The sequence below is a fragment of the Dryobates pubescens genome, chromosome 1, assembly GCF_014839835.1.
Source record: "Dryobates pubescens isolate bDryPub1 chromosome 1, bDryPub1.pri, whole genome shotgun sequence".
Classification (NCBI taxonomy): Eukaryota; Metazoa; Chordata; class Aves; order Piciformes; family Picidae; genus Dryobates; species Dryobates pubescens.
The window spans coordinates 58,224,301-58,242,976 of NC_071612.1; the positions used below are offsets into that span (position 1 = coordinate 58,224,301).

Sequence of the window (18,676 nt, forward strand, 5' to 3'; positions counted from 1 at the left end):
AATAGAATAGAATAGGAATAGAATAGACCAGGTTGGAAAAGACCTTCCAGATCATCAAGTCCAACCTCTCACCCAACACCATCTCATCAACTAAACCATGGCACCAAGTGCCTCAGCCAGGCTCTTTTTAAATACTTCCAGGGATGGTGACTCCACCACCTCCCTGGGCAGCACATCCCAAGGGCCAATCTCTCTTGCTGGGGAGAATTTCTTCCTCACCTCCTGCCTAAACCTCCCCTGGCACAGCCTGAGACTGTGTCCTCTTGTTCTGGTGCTGGTGCCTGGGAGAAGAGACCAACCCCCACCTGGCTACAACCTCCCTTCAGGGAGTTGTGGAGAGCAATGAGGTCTCCCCTGAGCCTCCTCTTCGCAGGCTAAGCAACCCCAGCTCCCTCAGCCTCTCCTCATAGGGCTGTGCCCCAGACCCCTCCCCAGCTTTGTTGCCCTTCTCTGGACACCTTCCAGCATCTCAACATCTTTCCTAACCTGAGGAGCCCAGAACTGGACACAGGACTCAAGGTGTAGCCTCAGCAGTACTGAGCACAGGGCAGAATGACTTCCCTGCTCCTGATGCAGGCCAGGATGCCCTTGGCCTTCCTGGCCACCTGGGCACACTGCTGGCTCATGTTCAGCTGCTGTCCACCACTACCCTCAGGCCCCTTTCTGCCTGGCTGCTCTCAGCCACTCTGACCCCAGCCTGTAGCACTGCCTGGGGTTGCTGTGGTCAATGTGTAGAACCTAGTACTTGGATGTGTTCAATCTCCTGCCCTTGGACTCTGCCCATCTGTCCAGCCTGTCCAGGTCACTCTGCAGAGCTCTCCTACCCTCTAACAGATCATCCAGTTCAAACCCCCCTGCCATGGGCAGGGACACCTCCCACTAGCCCAGCTTGCTCAAGGCCCCAGTTCACTTGGCATTCAACACTTCTAGGCTTGGAGCCTCCACAACTTCTTTGGGCAACCTGTCCCAGTGCCCCACCACCCCTCATCCCCAAGAAGAATCTCTTCCTAATGTCTAATCTCAATCCAGCTTCCTGCAGTTTGAAACCATTGTTCCTCATGCTGTGTCTCCATGCCCCTGTAATTAAGTCCCTCTCCAGCTCTCCTGTAGTCCCCTTCAAATCCTGGAAGGCTGCTCTAAGGTCTCCCCAGAACCTTTTCTTCTCCAGGCTGAACAACCCCAACTCTCTCAGCAACAGAAGGGCTCCACTGCTTTGATCATCTGTCTGCTTTGTTCCATGTCCTTCTTGTGCTGAGGGCTCCAGAGCTGCCCCAGCAGAGCACAGCAGAGGGGCAGAATCCCCTCCCTGCCCCTGCTGCCCACACTGCTGGGGATCAGCCCAGGACAACAGCACACAGCACTGGCTCATGTTGAGCTTCTCTTCCCCCAGCACCCCCCTAAGTCCTCCTGATCTCCAGGACCCCACCAGTCTTTTGCTTTCACAAGTACTAAACTGAAGGTACCACCTGCAGTCATGCACACAAACTGCCACAGCTCTGAGAGGCACCACTGCATTTCTGTACATGAAGCAGCTTGGGTCTGTCCTTCAGCCTTTCAGACCACTTTTAGGTATCCCTGTATCAGATGACTGTTCAACAGAGCACCACCACTGGCTGCTGGGGTGGGACTGCTCTCTTAGCATGCTGCTCCATCCACTGTTGCCAGTAGAAGAGAGACTGTGCACAAGGTTGCGTGTCAAGGCAGGGGGAGGAGGGCATTGCACTGACTGAGCAGGTAAAGGTCCTGCCCTTTGCACAAGCACACAGCAATGCAACTAGAGGAAAAGCTGATTTCCCCTATGGGCACAAACTATCTTAAAGGGATGTGGCAGTTCAGGCTGGGTGCCTCTTGTTCCTGCCACGTAAGTTGTACCTCTGGTGTCCCAAGTGTCCAGCCCAGGAGGTGGGCACAGGAAACAGCCTATTTCTACCCATAAATCCTGCGCCCTATAAATCCATATGCAAAGTCTTTCTCTTCCTCTTTCTTCCCTTGTGGGAGATGCTTCCTATCAGGTAACTGTGGGGGAGTATCTCAAGGTCTCTTAGGCCTGGCTATACCTAATGCCAGGCGGAGACAATGGGTGGAGAGGAGGCAGTCTCAGACCTGGCCAGCTCAGACCAGCCTAGCAGTATGGGGAGAAGAAATAGTCCTGGGGGGTATGGGTATACCTTCAGGTGGGGAGAAGGGAAGTGTTGAGAGGCTTTGGGTGTGCTGTAGGGGACTCTATGCTTTGGGATTCTTTGCCACTATGCTTTGCAGTTTCTGTACAACACCAATTGCTTTTCCATGTAAACTTTCCATCACTCTCCAATCCATTGGTGTGATGAGTGTCACTCTTTTGTCCTTTCAGGGGCAGGAGAGGATCTGTTTGGCCTTAAACCAGGACAAGGACAAGGGAGTAAAAAGGGATGGAGACTTCAGCTTCATTTTATTCCTCCAATATCCAAGTGCTCTTCTGGAGCACAGCAGGAGATGAATGTCTGACCCATTCTTCCTCCAGTGCCCAGGAACAACAGGAGGTGCCCTCTTCCCACACACCACCTTCCTCCCCAGCTCTCCAGGGAGAGGCAGTTCCAGGGAGGAGCCATCCCCCACCTTCCAGGTCAGTGTTTGCTCACCTCTCAGGTTCTTGACAAAGTCTTCTAGCTTCATTTTGCGCTCTGGTTTCACGTTGGGGCTGTACATGTCCGTGTTCAGCAGTATGATGGCAAAGGCTAGGATGAAGATGGTGTCAGGGTTCCTAAATTGTCTCACCACACCTGGATTGCAGATGCAGTATCTCTGGCTGTACAGAAAAAGAAAAGCAAAGAGGAGAAGCTGTCAGGGCTGTGAATTCCTGCCCAAATTCCTCCAAAGCAACCAACTGCTGCTACATTCCAGGAGCTGAGCAACAGATTATTTGCCTTCCATACATACATTTCATTTTCCAGGCACATACTTCCATGAGCCAGTCCTAGAATGAGGAAGGCTTCTGTGCTCTACTCTAACTTCACTTCTTAGGACAGATTCTCAGCTACAACAACTTCATTATTTCACCATTCTTTCTTTCAGTGACTAATACCTACTGACAGCAAGTAAGAATGCAGCATGGATCTTAGCTCACTACCACAGGATGGTTTACCCTGGGTCAGGTATGTGTTGGCATTAATTAGAAGAGCATTAACCAAGTTAATGCTCTTTATTCCACCTTGGTTGAAAAGCTTTAATGTAAGTTTGAGAACATTCTCCTCCAAAATGTAAACAATCCTGTTAACTCCACTCACAGAAACCATCATATGTAGCTTGCTCAAGACAGTCAAAACCCCTTGAGCTGCTTTTCAACTGATGCCAGAAAGCACTCTGAGTTGATAAGCCTTTCCCTGTTAATTCCAGTGGGCCTTGGTTTTACAGGGAGCAAGACAGAGCTCTCTAACCCTTCTCAAAGCAGTTAAAGAAAAACTCCACACAGGACAGGATAGAAATATCAGATGTTAGTGGAAGGTTACATGGAAGTGCTATTCATAAACTACATGCCTCAGTGCAAAGCAGATTAAATCAAAGGAATCCAGAGGCCATGGTTGTCCAAGAACCTCCTTATGCCAAAGCTGCCCCAACCTCCACCAAACCAGGTCAAAATCCAGGCCTCAAATCCCCCCAACAACCATGCCTCTCTGCCTCCTCCCCCCCCTTCCCCCCCCACCCCGAAAGCCCCAAATGAAGCAGCTTAAAATTAGCCTTGCCCAGGCCTCTAGCAGGCTGCTCAAGGCTGAAACCCTCTCCCATACCAAACAGGAGACAAAGAAGCTGCATTGGGAAGGAAGCAGGGAGAGGAGAAGGGAGGAGGCAGCTTTTGCTGTCCCCTTCTCCAGGCAAGATGCAGGCACTCTGGGAATGAAAGAACAAAAATGACAATTTCCTGTCCACCCCTGGAGCTCCTGGAGATCCTCAACTTTCTGTTCTTAAAGGCACCCCCATCAAACCATGACACAGTGACATACACACAGAGCACCAGCAAATTCAGCTTCCTCTGTGCTCCTGAGAGGAGCCTCCGCACAGGACGTGCTGGGTTTGTAAGCAGCTCACAGGGATACTGCAAATAAGCAGGGAAAGAACTCAGATTTGCTCAACCTTCCCAGCCCTCCAGTTAGACAACAGCAGGTTTTCTGGTGAGTGAATCACCTGTTCCAGCATCCTACCTAAAAGCTTCAATCAGCCGTTCTACTTTCTGGGCTTCCCCTTGAACACGGATATGAGCCTGAAATTTCCTGAGTGCTTCATCCAGTTCCATGGTTGAGAAGTCCATCTCATCCACCACACAGCTAGGAGAAAAACAGATTGCCATTGTGTCTTTTCATTTGTCTTTTCACTTCCCACAACACAGCACCAAAGGTAAGATTCTGAGAGCAAAAGCACCTTTCTGTTTCCCATCTCTGGCAGAGGTTCGTGGGCTTTGCTGCAGCACTCGGCAGCAATAGCTGCAGGTGAGCTGTGGGGGAAGGGCTCTTCAGCACCCATCAGCCACAATGAGCACACCAGGCTCTTTTATTTTCCTGTAACAGAAGAGCTGCTGGGGTGACAAATGTCTGGGCAATGGAAGTGGTATCCCATCGCCAGGAATTGTGCTTCCAGGCCAATCAGTTATTTCAACACCTGTAATGATCTAAAAGGGTTTGTGCTGCTCCAGTACCACACCTCCAACAGCAAGCACCACAATCTGCTCTGTGCCTTGGAATGTTCTTGCACATGGAGAAATGTTTGGATAGTCTCTTATTGTAGTCCTCACCTCCCCACTGTGTGCCAGGCCTTTCAGGTAACTCATGCAGGAACAATCCCTCTCTCCACAGAATGGCTCAGATTGGAAGGGATCTCAGAGATAATCTACTCCAACCACCCTGCCATGGGTAGGGACATGGCAGGGACACCTCCCAGCTAGCCCAGGTTGCTCGAGGCTTCATCCAACCTGGCCTTGAACACCCCCAGGGAGGGGGCATCCACGACCTCCCTGGGCAACCTGTTCCAGAGTCTCACACTGAACAACTTCTTCCTCAGATCCAGTCTAGCCCATTCCCCCTTGTCCTGTCTCTAGATACCCTCATGAAAAGTCCCTCTCCAGCCTTCCTGTAGGATCCTTTCAGGTATTGGAAGGCAGCTCTAAGGAGTCCTCTCCAGGCTGAGCAATCCCAGCTCCCTCAGCCTGCCCTCACAGCAGAGGTGCTGAAAACATGCTGACAGAGAATGTAAAGGAGCCAGGTTAACATAACCAACATAACCAATGAACTCTGTCATTCTAATACTGTGTTTAAAGACTACTTTGAAATCTAGAAGCTTATAAATTTCCTCTGTTTAAACTTAGCTTTTGGTTTTGAAATCAACAGACATGACTCACTGGAAGTAACAGCACTGCAGTGCTGAAACCCCAGAAAGCAAGCAGAGCCCAGCTTTAAAAGCCTTTTCCTAACCATACAGCTTTACAATGATAAATTACAGCAGCTTGCATTTTTCCTCTGGTAAGGCTGCAGCTAACAGACTAATACCACAGCACTTTATTCACTTGGCCTTGAACATTTTCCCCTTTATGCAGAAGTGGCAAGGAAGGAGACAAACCAGCTTGGCATTTCTCACGCCCTTTCCAACCCACACCTCCAGAGCTATTATCAGCTCTGCAATAACCTTCACATCAGACCTGCCTACTGCAGGTTCTGTAACACCTTCCAAAGCTCTTCTCTCCTTCAAAGGTGTAAAATGCATGTGCAGGCAAGCTGGAGGCAAAATGAAGTCATCAGCAGAGCAACTAAGGCCCTCCAGTACCATGCTGGCCAACAATATAATAAGCAGGGGTCTGAAACCACCAGCAGACACTCTGCTGTGGTCAGTGTTCCTAACTGGAACCAGTGCTTTCTGCCAGTGTTTCTCACTGCTGTACAGATCTTTTCTAGTGGTTATGTCCCCTGTGGGGACAGGCTGAGAGACCTGGGGTTGTTCAGCCTGGAGAAGAGAAGGCTCCAGGGAGACCTTCCAGTACGTGAAGGGGGCTAGAGGAGAGCTGGGGAAGGACTTCTGACAAGGGCTTGTAGTGACAGAGCAAAAGGGAATGCATTGAAGCTGGAAGAGGGGCAAGATGCAGGGACAAGCGTTTTCTTCACTGGCCAGTGTTCCAGGAGGACTCAGTCTTTTCTGCCTTCCATTCTGATCTGTGTGTTCCTGCATCCAGTTCCTGAATCCAGCTCCTGAATCCAGTTCCCATCTACTGCTGTGCCCAGTCTGGGACTTGCCCAGTGCCTGCCCCAGCACCAGTGGTGCCATTATTGCCATCAGAGGTTGGGTTCTGTATTGGTTTCTGTGTTTCTGACTCTGTTTCATGGGATTGTTCTTACCATCCCAGCTGGTTCAATTTCTCTCCCAGCCCATCAGTCCCACTTTCCTCATCCCTTTGGGGAGGCACAGGGGTCCATGGAGAGCTTCTGGCAGTCACCTGGTGGCCAGCCCAGCCCTGACCTCAACAGCTGGTTAAATTAACACCCTCTTATAAATAGCACCCTCCTCTGTATATAAGGTTTAGACCTTTCTGATCAAGCTGATGTAAGTCTAATTTGCTGCCTTGAATTTCTTTGCTCCTTAAACCAGTTTCTGTTTATCTAATCTTTTGGAAAAGAGCAGCTTTTACAGACCTTGTCAGCACAGGCCTGTGCAGGCTGCAGTCCCTGTTTGTCTAACAGCTGAGCCATTTGGCTGCAGTAATTGTTTCCATGTTCTGGTGCTGATGAAGCCTTATGTTGCATCTAATCATATTGTTTTGTTTCATTCAGTAAATTACTAGGGGGAGCCTGAAGAAGGAAAAAAATGTTGGCAATAACAGAGTCTCACACCAATAAAATGATAACATAAATTTAGAGTAAATGTACATGGCTGTGGGGAATATAAATCCTGGTAAGTATCTGGCTGGTTCAATAATAAAAACAGGAACTTGGTTGGAAAGCAAAGAAAGAAATATTTGCTCATCTGCATGTTCTCTTTCTTAACCCTTAGAGAGCAGCACAAACATTCAGAGACTGACTGCCTCTGGCTTGATGGAATGCCTTACATAAACATTCAGAGACCATGGCTACCACCTGAGTGATGGAAAGCCTTACTTGAACCTGGGGGTTCTAATCAACAAGCAACTGAAGACGAGCCAGCAGTGCCCACGTGGCCAAGAAAGCCAAAGGCATCCTGACTGGGATCAGCAATGCTGTGTCCAGCAGGAGCAGGGCAGGGATTGTCCCCTTGTGCTCAGCTCTGGGGAGGCCACACCTCGAGTGCTGTGTCCAGTTTTGGGCTCCTCAATCCCAGAGAGATGTGGAGGTGCTGGGGCCAGGGCAGAGGAGGGCAAGGAAGCTGGGAAGGGCCTGGAGAATAAATCTTGGCAGGAGGAGCAACTGAAGGAGCTGGGGATGGTTAGTTTGGAAAAGAGGAGGCTGAGGGGAGGCCTCATGGCTCTCTACAGCTCCCTGAAAGGAAGTTGTGGAGAGGTTGGTGCTGGTCTCTTCTCACAGGTAACTAGTGATAGAAAAAGAGGGAATGGCCTCAAGCTGTGACTGGGTAGGTTTAGACTGGACAGTGGGAACAATTTTTTCCCAGCTAGAGTGGTCAGGGATTGGAATGTGCTGCCCAGGGAGGTGGTGGAGTCCCCAAGCCTGGATGGGTTTCAAGGTGGTTTGGATGTGGTGCTTCGGGATATGGTTTAGGGGTGACCCTTGCAGAGTGGAATTCTTGGTTGGATATGGTGGTCCTGAGGGTCTTTTCCAGCCTGGATGTTTCTGTGACTCTGGGAAGGCCTCCTCCCCACACTCCATACTCACTCCAGCACGTCGCGGTTGAACTGCTTCTGCCGATTCCCCAGGAACTCTCCGATCATCTGCCTGCTGAGACCTTTCCTCTGCAGGAGGAAGTGGGCAACACCAACTGGAGTGTCTGGCACGAAACCTCGTTCAATGAGGTACTGGACTCCTTTTTCAGGTTTTCTGAGGAGAGATGAAGATACAAAATGATTAATTTTCTCCCACTGGACCTGAAAAGTACCGGAACAGGCTGCCCGGGGAGGCGGCTGAATGATCACCACCCCTGGAGGGATTTCAAAGTCATGCAGAAGTGGTGCTGAGTGAGCTGGCAGTGTGGGGTTGGACTGATCATCTTAAAGGTCCATTCCAGCCTAAACAATTCCACCATTCTACAAAGGGATCTGATGAGAGTGTTACAACAATGCCACCGATCACCCCTGACTAGCATACTCCTGGCGTAGTCCTAGGATCAAAGCAACCAACCTGCAGAACACACTGCTCACTCTGGGTAGCTTACCAGCTCTGAAACACACCTTTGCATACCACTAGACACTCCCTTTTCCCATAGCCCTTCCAAGCAGAAGCTTTATATGCAAGCAGCCTCACACATGGAAGTCAAAAGGTTTGTCAGTGCAGAAGTCGAGCCCAACATCAGGTCACTAAATGCTCCTGTGGCTGGGAGAGGTGCATCTCCCAGGAAGGGAACTCAAAAGCTGCCTGATGACAAAGAAGCAGCAATTCACTTCCCCAACCTCACACTCCCCTCATGTCGAAAGTTAAACTTACTGAACAGAAACACCTGAAAAAATATAACCTGCAAGCTGAGCCACACCTTGAGTCCTGTGTCCAGTTCTGGGCTCCTCAGCTTAGGAAAGATGTTGAGATGCTGGAAGGTGTCCAGAGAAGAGCAACAAAGCTGGGGAGGGGTCTGGAGCACAGCCCTGTGAGGAAAGGCTGAGGGAGCTGGGGTTGCTTAGCCTGGAGAAGAGGAGGCTCAGGAGAGACCTTCTTGCCCTCTACAACTCCCTGCAGGGAGGCTGTAGCCAGGTGGGGATTGGTCACTTCTACCAGGCACACAGCACCAGAACAAGAGAACAGAGTCTCAAGCTGTGCCAGGGGAGGTTTAGGCTGGATGTTAGGAAGAAGTTCTTCTCAGAGAGAGTGATTGGCCCTTGGGATGTGCTGCCCAGGGAGGTGGTGGAGTCACCATCCCTGGAGGTGTTTAGGAAGAGCCTGGCTGAGGCACTTGGTGCCATGGTTTAGTTGATTAGATGGTGTTGGGTGAGAGGTTGGACTTGATGATCTCAAAGGTCTTTTCCTACCTGGTCTATTCTATTCTATTCTATTCTATTCTATTCTGAGAATACAAAATGCAGGGAAATAAAGACAGTCATGCAAAAAGAAGCAGTGAACAACAGTACAGCTCCCCTCTCATGTAGATTTTCTTTCCCTTGGCCTTTAACACACCCATTGGCCCAGATGTCCCTCCCTTGGACAAGCACCTTCACAGTTTCTGGAGTATTTTACATCTCTTCATACATCAGCTCCACACTGAGGTGTATTCACAGATGTCTAAGCAGAGCCAGCCACAGCTGCTAATTTTAACATACTAAGAAACAAGTGCTGGGGAGGAGAGCTGGGGAGGGAATTGATTGCTGGCAATAAGATCTACTGCCTACAAAGGCAAACACTGCTTCTGCTCTAAAGTTTGGACACGATGATCTTGAAGGTCTCTTCCAACCTGGTCTATTCCATTCCATTCCATTCCTATTCTATTCTAAGCTTTCCTATTCTATGTCAAGCTTTAAAGTATCAGTGTCCAGGATCAGAGGAAATGGCCTCAAGTTGCACCAGGGGAGGTTCAAGGTTGGACATTAGAAGAGTACCTTGCACCTGGGAATGCATAACCCAGGAGAGCAGCTCAGAGTGGCATCCAGCTGGCTGGAGAGCAGCCCTGTCGAAGGGGACCTGGGGGTCTTGGTGGACAAGAAGCTCAGCATGAGTGAACAGTGAGCTGCAGTGGCAAATAAAGCCAACAGGATGTGGAGTTCCATCGACAAGAGTGTCACCAGCAGTGATGGCACAACCAGCACTGTGCCACTCAGTGCTGGTCAGCCCACACCTGGAGCCCTGCCTGCAGTTTTGGTCCCTACTGTACAACAGAGCTGTGGGCAGGCTGCAAAGTGTCTGGAGAAGGGCGAGGAGAATGATCAGAAGAGTGGCATGTGAGGAGAGGCTGAGAGAGCTGGGGGTGTTCAGCCTTCCCAAGAGAAGGCTTAGGGGAGAGCTTACCACCATGTACCAGGTCATGAAGGGTGGCTGCTAGGAGGAGTGAGATTCCCTTTGTACAAGGAGTCCCATGGAAAAGACAAGGGGTGATGGGGACAAGTTACTGCTGGGGAGATTCCCATGGGACTCCAGAAGAAATCCCCCCTGAGAACAGTCAGACACTGGAATCATCTCCCTAGGGAAGCAGAAGAGTCCCCTGCACTGGACAGCTTTAAGGCTCAGCTTGCCAGGGTGCTGGCCCAGCTCATCTCAGCTGCCCTGTTACCTAGAGAAGTTGGAGCAGATGCTCCTTGGGGTCCCATCCAACCTGGCATTTGGTGATTGTGTGATTAGAAGACATTTTTCCTCTGAAAGGGCTCTCAAAGCCTGGCACAGGCTGCCCAGGGAAGTGTTTGAATCCCCATTCCTGAAGGTGTTTCAAAGAGGCAGAGCTGTGGTGCTGAGGGCCATGGTTTTAGCCCCAGCCTTGGCAGAGCTAGAGAATGGTTGGGCTGGATGACCTTGCAGAGCTTTGCCAACTGAAACCATTCTGTGCTGCTAAAATCCCCCTGACAGCACAGAGTGGGCACTGCATCTGCCAGCACCGGCACCCCACGGGCATCCACTACTGCTTTAAAAGCTATCAAAGGGCTCTCCACACAACCTGTGGCTTCAGCACCTTTGTAATTCTGCCAGGGGTCAGAACAAAACATCCACCTGTACCAGTGGATGGCTTGCAGTGTGTGGGCTGCCCTGAAAGATGTCTCCTTTAAGGCAAGCCACATCCATTTCAAAGGCCAAGGTGACCCTGCTATTTTCACAGCCGGTTGATCACCCAGCCATCACCCTTCCTGGGGGGGTTTAATTGCAAGGAGCTTTACTAAATGCATCACCATTCAGTTCTCCTGCTCTTTCACATGATGCTGTTATACACTTAATGCTCTGGGAAGAGTTAGAGAGATGAGAGGAACACACAGAAATGACTCAAAAGGGAGTTGTCACGTCTCCATTTCCTGCAGCAGGCTTTGGGGCTCTTCAATCTGCAATGAGATTACATCTGCTAAATAAAACCTTGTCAGATTCATCCCCTTCCCACTCCACAAGTGCCCTTTTCCTTGTGCCTAGTCCAACTGCTGTGTTACAGGCTTTTGAGCTGTATGTCATAGCTCTTCCAATTTAAATTCACAACATCCAACCCAACCAGGAATAGTTCACAGATTGCACTGGATTGGAAGGGGCCCTTCAAAGGGCATCTTGTCCAACCCCCCTGCAGTCAGCAGGGACACCTCCAACTAGATCAGGATGCCCAGGGCTGATCTTGAATGTCTCCTGGGATGGGGTCTTGGTCACATCCCTGGGCAACCTGTTCCAGTAGTCACCATCCTCATAGTAAAGAACTTCCTCCTGATGTCTAACCTAACTCTGCCCTGCTCCAGTTTCAAACCACTGCCCCTTCTCCTATCCCCACAGACCCTTCTGAACACTCCCTCCCCAGCCTGCCTGAAGGTCCCCTTCAGATATTAAAATGCAGCTCTAAGGTCTGGTCTCCCCAGAGCCTTCTCTTCTCCAAGCTGAACAGCCCAACTCTCTCAGCCTGTCCCCATAGCTCCATCCCTCTCTGATGATCTTTGTGGCTTCCTCTAGATCCACTCCAGCTGGTCCATGTCCCTCTTGTGTTGAGGGCCCCAGAGCTGGCCCCAGTACTCCAGGTGAGATCTCACCTGGGCGAGCAGAGTGGCAGAATCACCTCTCCTGATCTGCTGGCCACGCTGCTTTCGATGCAGGCAGTTATCTCTGCCCTCCCTGTCAGTCAGCTACATTTGTGCCTAGAATTCAGAGGGACACAAGTCCAGGAGAAAGCAGAAAACAAACCAGCACAGCTTGTTCCATAGATCATCTTTACTGGAGCTCTAGAAAATGCTGGATCATTCTTCACTGTGCTAAGCCACATCCTGACACCTTACCCCCCTAAACCTGAACATGTAAAACCCCCACAGAGGTGACAGCTGATGCATGTCACATCAGCTCCTGTAGAGCTGCATGGCTTTACACCACTCAGGGGCTGCCTTTTCACACAGGAGGTTCAGCAACATGAAACCACTTTACTCAAATACCCTTCAGACTAGGCCAGCAAAGTCTCCCAGACAGACTCACAAACCCATTTTGCAACGCACTGCAGGCCAAAAGCTCTTGCCCCTTCCTTCAAGCTGTGCCAGGGGAGGTTTAGACTCGAGGTGAGGAAAAAGTTCTTCACTGAGCGAGTCATTCGTCATTGGAATGTGCTGCCCAGGGAGGTGGTGGAGTCGCCGTCCCTGGAGGTGTTCAAGGGGAGATTGGACGTGGCACTTGGTGCCATGATCTAGTTGTGAGGTCTGTTGGAACAGGTTGGACTTGATGATCCTTGGGGTCTCTTCCAACCTTAGTTACTGTGATACTGTGATACTGTGATACCTTCTGCATGCATCAGGTAGTTTTTGCAGACAAGGGTCATTTGAAAGAAGGCCAATTTGTTACCAGCTGTAACGTGGAACCAGTGTAAACTTGGAGCCCTACTAACAGGAAAAGAGCAGCTGAAATCTCTGAGCTGCAGGAATGAAGATTGCTCCTTCCCTCTTTGAACAGACTCTAGAGTAACAGTGAAGAGAAGGATAGGATAGGATAGGATAGGATAGGATAGGATAGGATAGGATAGGATAGGATAGGGTAGGGTAGGGTAGGGTAGGGTAGGGTAGGGTAGGGTAGGGTAGGGTAGGATAGGGTAGGATAGAATAGAGTAGAATAGAATAGACCAGGTTGGAAGAGACCTTCAAGATCATCGAGTCCAACCTATCATCCAACACCACCTAATCAACTCAACCATGGCACCAAACACCCTATCAAGTCTCCTCCTGAACACCTCCAGGGATGGTGACTCCACCACCTCCCTGGGCAGCACATCCCAATGGGCAATCACTCTCTCTGTATAGAACTTCTTCCTAACATCCAGCCTAAACCTCTCCTGGCACAGCTTGAGACTGTGTCCCCTTGTTCTGGTGCCGGGTGCCTGGGAGAAGAGACCAACCCCCACCTGGCTACAACCTCCCTTCAGGGAGTTGGAGAGAGCAAGAAGGTCTCCCCTGAGCCTCCTCTTCTCCAGGCTAAGCAACCCCAGCTCCCTCAGCCTCTCCTCATAGGGCTTGTGTTCCAAACCCCTCCCCAGCTTTGTTGCCCTTCTCTGGACACCTTCCAGCAAGTCAACATCTTTCCTAAAGATGAAGATGAAGATGAAGAAACCAAACCCTATTTTTCCTACAATGTTTCATTGGAGATGACCAAGAATAGGCCATGGATTTAATATGGTAGGACATCTAACAGAAGTTACCCTCATTTCTACCTACTCAGAACTGAGTGTAGGCCATTTTGTACTTACAACTAAGAGTCTTGTGTGATTAGGAAAATTCCCAGTGATGATTTGTTAATTACACTTGCCAATAAAAACAGAAGATGAGAAAACTGTATATGGCTAGATTCAGATTGGATGTTAGGAAGAAGTTGTTGCCCATGAGGGTGGTGAGAGACTGGCACAGGCTGCCCAGGGAGGAGGTGGAAGCCTCCTGCCTGGAGGTTTTTGCAGCCAGGCTGGATGTGGCTGTGAGCAACCTGCTGTAGTGTGAGGTGTCCCTGCCCATGGCAGGGGTGTTGGAACTGGCTGAGCCTTGAGGTCCCTTCCAGCCCTAAGAATTCTATGATTCTATGAATAACAATCATGGAAGCTGCATAATCCCAGAATCCCAGCATGGTGGGGGTGGGAAGGGACCTCTGGGAATCATCCAGTCCACCCCTGCTACAGCAGGGCAGGGAAACCCTTGCAAATTCTCTGGGCACCTTGTTCCAGTGCTTGTCACCCTCATGGGGAAGAATTCTTCCTAATGTCTGATCTCAATCCACCTTCTTCCAGTCTGAAGCCATCCCCCCTTGTTGTGTCACTCCAGGCCTTTGTCAAAAGTCCCTCTCCAGCTCTCCTGCAGGCTCCCATCAAACGCTGGAAGGCTGCTCTAAGATCTCCCTGGAGCCTTCTCTTCTCAAGGCTTCACAACCCCAGCTCTCCCAGCCTGGCCTCACAGCAGAGGCTTCCAGCCCTCCCAGCATTGCTGTGGCCTCCTCTGGCCCTGCTCCAACAGGTCCCTGTCTGTGCTGTGCTGTGCTGAGCACTCCAGAGCTGCCCCAGCACTGCAGGGGGGTCTCAGCAGAGGAGCAGAATCCCCTCCCTGCCCCTGCTGCCCATGTTGCTGGGGATCAGCCCAGAACAGGGCTGGCTCTGGGCTGGCAGCACTCAGTGCCAGCTCACATTGAGCTTCTCCTCACCCAGCACCCCCAAGTCCTCCCCCTCAGGACATTTTTTACAGCAAATATAGGGTATTTACAGTAGTTATAAAAGTAAGCATTAGTTTAACATTTCCAGCATGGAATGGGCTTCTTGAGTAGCACAAACCTAAGACTTTTCTTAGAACCATTCAGGAAGTTAAATATTTTCCAACAGCCAAGTTGGCAGTAAGAAGCTAGGGGAACATTCTCCTCAGCCTGGCAGGCAGTGAGATGTTGGTTTTATGGTTGTACTTCACCATTCACCTTTGCTGAACATCCTCCTGCTGCCACAATGAAACTAAGAGAATCATGAAGTCTATTTTAAACTTGGGAAAGAAGGAAAGAAAGAACAATACCCCTAAAATACTACCAAAACTAGTGCCAAAGCAAACTGTCAGAGCTGCCTCAGTCATGCAGCAAAGCAGTAAGTGGACTGAAAGGAAGAAAAAGGTGTGCCAGCAAAGTTTAGGTTGGAGATTAGGAACAATTTCTTCACTGCAAGAGTGGTCAGGGATTGGCACAGGCTGCCCAGTGAAGTGGTAGAGTCACCATCCCTGGAGCTGTTCAAGAAACACATGGACATAGCACTTGGGGATATGGTTTAGTGACCAAAGTGGTGTTGGGTCAGAGTTTGGACTTGATGATTTTAGGGGGCTGTGCCAACCAAAACAATTCTATGATTCTATGAAAAACTACAGAACCTGAGTGGGAAGCCTGAGCTGGGCTTTTCTCGAGCTACACAACTGTTTAATGAAGAGAAAGAAGAACTGGGTGTAAACTGGATCTGCTGGGAATGACAAGAGCCTCTGGGTTGGGTAAGAGGGCCAATGGCATCCTGGCCTGCATCAGGAAGAGTGTGGCCAGCAGGAGCAGGGAGGTCATTGTGCCCTGTGCTCAGCACTGCTTAGGCCACACCTTGAGTCCTGTGTCCAGTTCTGGGCCCCTCAGTTTAAGAAGGACATTGAGACTCTTGAACGTTGCCCAGAGAAGGGCAACAAAGCTGGGGAGGGGTCTGGAGCACAGCCCTGTGAGGAGAGGCTGAGGGAGCTGAGGTTGCTTAGCCTGGAGAAGAGGAGGCTCAGGGGAGACCTTATTGCTGTCCACAACTCCCTAAAGGGAGGTTGTAGCCAGGTGGGGGTTGGTCTCTTCTCCCAGGCAAGCAGCACCAGAACAAGAGGACACAGTCTCAAGCTGTACCAGGGGAGATTTAGGCTGGAGGTTAGGAAGAAGTTCTACATAGAGAGATTGCCCATTGGAATGGGATGCCCAGGGAGGTGGTGGAGTCACCATCACTGGTAGTGTTTAGGAGGAGACTTGACAGGGTGCTTGGTTCCATGGTTTAGTTGATTAGGTGGTGTTGGATGATAGGTTGGACATGATGATCTTGAAGGTTTCTTCCAACCTGGTTTATTCCATTCCATTCCATTCCATTCCATTCCATTCCATTCCATTCCATTCCATTCCATTCCATTCCATTCCATTCCAAGGAAGCCATGACACAGCACACTGCCCACAGCTTCTCTGCACCTTGTGGAAAGAGGGAGATAGTTCTGCACATTACTGGGCCAGTAGCCCTACAGTTTCCCCCACAGCAGGGATGACTTCTCCTCACTCTGGTATGTTCACCTTCCCAGGTTCATTCAAGACCAAACCATAAAGCCTACCAGCAGAGATATGAAGGTCACAGCTCACTTGCAATTACCTCCAATTACCTGGAGTAACCTCCAGCCAGTGAAAGTGAATTTCTGCTCCTGTGACTAACAAAAGAATTTACCAGGAAGTGAGCTCAGTGCCCAGCTCTGTTTGGTGGGGCAGTAACATAAAGAGAGGAAACTCTGCAGATATCTGCTTTCATGAAACTGCAGCTCTGCCATGACTTCCAGGCTGATCAATCAGTGCCTTTATGTCACTGTTTCCTAGCAAAGTGTTTGGAAATTGAACACTAAACATTTATTAGTGCTGCTGAAAACTTTAGGTTTTTGCCTTAAAGCCAACAAGCCTGAATCAGAGCTGACTGGAGACCCACAAACAGTGCTCAAAAGGCAGCTCAAGGCTCCAAGCAGGAAGTCTGGGCTGTGTCAATACCAGAGGAAAAAGAGAGCTTAAAGGCTTTTTTCAGAAACAGGATTTTTTCCTGTGAGCAAAGCATCAGCCTTGAGGAACAAAGCAGTAAGCAGAGGGAGGAGAATCCTAAGGCACACCCCAAGCAGTGGCTGGGCATGTCCTTGCTAGTAAAAACCACCCTGAGTCATCATGCTAGAGCAGATTTTGTAGCTCCTCGTTGTTGCCTCTCTTGGCACTGGACAGCCTGCATCTACCCTCCCCTCCCGCTGCTCCTTCCCTCCTTGGAAGAAAGAAGGAAGTATTTCAGTGAAATCAATGGACCAAAACCCTCTGTGAGGATGTTCTCACCTCCTCTGACCCTGCTGCATCTCTGCAGTTCTCAGAGAGCAGGGAAAAGAGTGTGGAGCTGCCAGCAGAGCAAAATACACTGCACTGTGAGACAAGACAGATGAAAAACCTGCTGGCTGTCTCAGAACTGCTTGCCAGGGCTGAGCACTGCTTCATGCTTATGCAACTGCAGTCAGGAATGAGGTAGTAAGGTGACTATGTCCTTGAAGCTGAGGAACGGTCCCTGTCTCATTGTCTTCTAGTGTCCCTGTCTCAGAGTCTCTTTCCAGACCTCTACCCCAGTTACACAGAACAGAAGCACTTCCAACTTCAATTTCTGCACCTCTGATGACTGCAAAATTATTTCTCAGGTCCACAGAAGGACAAAAAGGGTGGGGAAGGGTTTGGAGAACTCAGGTCTTGTGAGGAGCAGCTGAGGGAACTGGGGATGTTTGGTCTGCAGAAGAGGAGGCTGAGGGGAGACCTCATTGCTCTCTACTTCTTGAAAGGAGGTTGCAGCCAGGTCGAGGTTGGTCTCTTCCCTCTAGTAATGAGTTATAGAGGAGAGGAAATGGCCTCAAGATCCACCAGGAGAGGCTTAGGTTGGACACCAGAAGCTTCTTCACTGAAAGGGCTTTCAAACACTGGAAAAGGCTTCCCAGGGAAGCAGTTGAATCCCCATCCCTGGAGGTGTTTCAAAGGGGCAGAGCTGTGGTGCTGAGGGCCATGGTTTAGCCCCAGCCTTGGTAGGGTTAGAGAATAGTTGGACTGGATGATCTGAAAGGTCTTTTCCACCCTAAATGCTTCTGGGATCCTACAACCCCCTGGGAATGCCATTATTTTAAAGGGGATAGCTTTTGGATTGGCAGTGCAAAACCACTCCTTTAAAGACCTCCCTATTTTTCATTTACAGGTTCACCAACCCCAGTCCAGCAGGTAGATATGAACTTTCAGAGGAAAGAGTCGGCTCCCCCTCATTTTTCCCCTTAACTCTTCCCCCAAGGGCTCCTTTGCAGCCTTCCCAGCTCCCTCTCCAAACTCCCCTCGGTGCGCTGGCAGCTGGCCACATTTTTCACCCTCAGAATGTTTTCACTTTAGGTTTGGGGGCAGGGGGAATTCCAGCCCTGGCATCCAAATCTCACCCTAGGCCGGTCTGGGAGCTGCTCACCCTATCCACTTCCTCCCTTCCTAGGGGCCATTCTCTACCCAGCAGCTGTTCCCTCCTGAGCTAGGCCCCTGGCAGGGCTCCAGCACAGCAGTTCCCCATTCCCGGCACGCAGCGGCGGGAGGGGGACGGTGCCCAGCGGGGCTGAGGGCAGGCAGGGCTGGCGGCAGAAGGTGAGGTAATGGCTCCTGCAGGGCTCCAGTTCACACAGCTCCTGCTGGCCCTGGCACAGCCTTCCAAAAGCTGGTTCCGCTGTCAACATTTGCTCAAGTTTCTGCTCCCTTTTCAGGGCAGTGAAGGGAATCCTGCTGCCCACGTCTGAATAGTGCTGGTTGCCTGCAGGGAGTTCAGTTGGCTTTCTGTGCTACCCAAAGTGCCCTCTCTGGGGAAAAGAGAAGGGAAAATGGCTCCTGAAGGAGGGGAGATAAAACACCCACAGAACAAAGCAAAACACAGAGAGCTGTTTTTTTCCTTGTTGTTGTTTTCCCCTTTGGGTGTTCTCACTCAGGGCTAAATGTTTTCAGGAGTAATGAGAGTCACAGTAAGAACATTCCTCCCCTCTTACTAACTCCTCGGCGTGTTCAAGGACAGGCTGCATGGAGAGCTTTGATTTGCCTTGCGCTTGGAACTGTCTGTGGCTGAATAATCTGCACTCCAGATGTTGGAACCACAGCGAGGTCCCCCTCAGAATATGCATGAGGATGGCAGAGGG

The 18,676-nt window shown here is 50.3% G+C and overlaps 1 protein-coding gene across 7 annotated transcripts in view; it reads right to left on the reverse strand.

The window, feature by feature from the left end:
- IQSEC1 (IQ motif and Sec7 domain ArfGEF 1) overlaps positions 1-18,676 on the reverse strand; it is a 539,967-nt gene that overhangs the window by 29,492 nt on the left and 491,799 nt on the right. For all 7 annotated transcript variants that reach the window (XM_054166409.1, XM_054166399.1, XM_054166431.1 and 4 more), the window contains 3 exons: positions 7,818-7,979; positions 4,176-4,298; positions 2,619-2,785 (listed from right to left, as the gene is read on the reverse strand). In XM_054166409.1, the coding sequence (XP_054022384.1) occupies positions 2,619-2,785; positions 4,176-4,298; positions 7,818-7,979 (452 nt within the window). The remainder of the gene's footprint in view (positions 1-2,618; positions 2,786-4,175; positions 4,299-7,817; positions 7,980-18,676) is intronic.